Raw genomic sequence first — 1,681 nt, 5'->3', positions numbered from 1 at the left:
TCCCTCCTCATTCTTTAATTCTAAAAAACTATTTATTTATTTTTTGTTATTTTTAAAAATGTCAATGGTTTTATTTTAAAATACTTACGTTTGTTTTCTCAACTTGATTGTCATGTCTTTTTTTTATTTTTTATTGGCAAGTTCCTTCTAATCAAAGTGTTGAGTGGGAACCATAGATGAGTCAGCCACCCCAAAATGCACACTTTCGTAAGGTCCAGACTCAGAGTCTCAAACACCCTCTGTGCACTACTCAGGGAAAGGCACCCTGTGTTTCCCTCTCATGGAGTCCAAAGACTGGAACTTATGTTTTAGTGTTAAGTTTGGGTTCTGGATTTAGTTGGGCAAGAATTTCCCTCAGCTGCCATGGATCCCAGCTGAAGCCAATCCTTTTCCACCACTGACCCAGGAAAACCCCACCAAATTCAGATTGTCTGCTAAAAATAAAAACAGAAAACTAAAAAAGAAAGCAGGTGACCAAGTCACTGAAGAGACAGCTACCTGGACTAGACAAGAACATGTATCTTGGACCTAAGATGATGGCAGAGGAGAAGACATCTCCTGGGTGGTTTCACCTCAAGAGAAATGGGAATTTCAGCGCAGGAAGAACAGTCAGGGGTTACTATTTTAGCTCACAGACTGGAAGCTAACTCTCTGTTGAGAAGGTGTGTGTATAAGGAGTTAAGGAGCAAGAAGGGGAGATTCGAGTAGGAATAATGTCTTCCAGTCTTGAACTGCTTCCACTGCAATCGGCAAGGCCACACCATGGAGTTTGACGTTAATGGCAATGCTCTGTGATGTCCACTGCCACTGACTCCTTCCAGCTGAAGGGAAAGTCTCTGTGCCTGCTCCTCAGCACATGTGTCAAACACAAGGCCCGCGGGCCAAATCCGTCCCGCCAGGCCTTGCAATGTGGCCCGCACCGCGCTGTCATCACTGCACTCCGCTGCGTTTCCATCACAATGACAGTTTATGACTGTTCAGTAAACCATTCGGCCCGCGATTTAGGCTGGATTTTAGATTTTGGCCCCTTCTCTGATTGAGTTCGACACCCCTATGCTATAGCAACGCAGAGGTACCCATTGCAGGCCATGAGGAGGAGCACCAGGAGGTAGCTGAGGACCACCTGGTTGATATGCAGCACTGTTTGCAGGAGGCGAGGGAAGCTCAGCATCTGCTGCCCAGCAGTTCTGTGTGTGTCCATAAGAATGGTCCCATTTGGTCCTGGAACAGGCATGAGATTGTAGCAAATGCTGAGTTGTGACGTGCGTGGCAGGCCCTCCCGGGCTGTCTTGAGTCCTTCATAGGACATTGCCAGTAAAAACACTCCCACAAAAGCTCCAGCCATTTCTCCAGCTGTGTTGATCACCACGCCAGGAAACAACAGTTCCACATTCTTAAAGCCAACGCAGAAGGTCATGTGCATGATCGTCACATTGCCATCTCCGCCTCATGGAGGTGGGAGGCTGAAGTGACCGTGTCATGGTGAGAAGACGGTATGGTGTGGCCCATAGAGCTCATCCCCCTGTGGTGGGAATGGCTCATTTTTCCAGGGAAAGTTGAGAATCAGCAGAAGAGTCTTTCTAGATTGAGTCTTGTCACCGGTGCCTCCCTTTCAGGACCCTAACTCATCACCCCTCACGACTCTTCATCAACCCTCTCCACTAGCGACCGGCTCGACGTG

The 1,681-nt window shown here is 47.8% G+C and overlaps 1 protein-coding gene across 1 annotated transcript; it reads right to left on the bottom strand.

The window, feature by feature from the left end:
* Positions 1–1,051: 1,051 nt before the first annotated feature.
* LOC118716695 (high affinity copper uptake protein 1-like) lies at positions 1,052–1,423 on the bottom strand. Its single transcript, XM_036434249.1, has one exon. The coding sequence runs from the start codon at positions 1,421–1,423 to the stop codon at positions 1,052–1,054; it is 372 nt and encodes a 123-aa protein (XP_036290142.1).
* Positions 1,424–1,681: the final 258 nt, after the last annotated feature.

Source organism: Pipistrellus kuhlii, unplaced genomic scaffold (assembly GCF_014108245.1).
Source record: "Pipistrellus kuhlii isolate mPipKuh1 unplaced genomic scaffold, mPipKuh1.p scaffold_m20_p_12, whole genome shotgun sequence".
Taxonomy (NCBI): domain Eukaryota; kingdom Metazoa; phylum Chordata; class Mammalia; order Chiroptera; family Vespertilionidae; genus Pipistrellus; species Pipistrellus kuhlii.
This window is presented reverse-complemented; position numbering and strand designations above follow the sequence as displayed.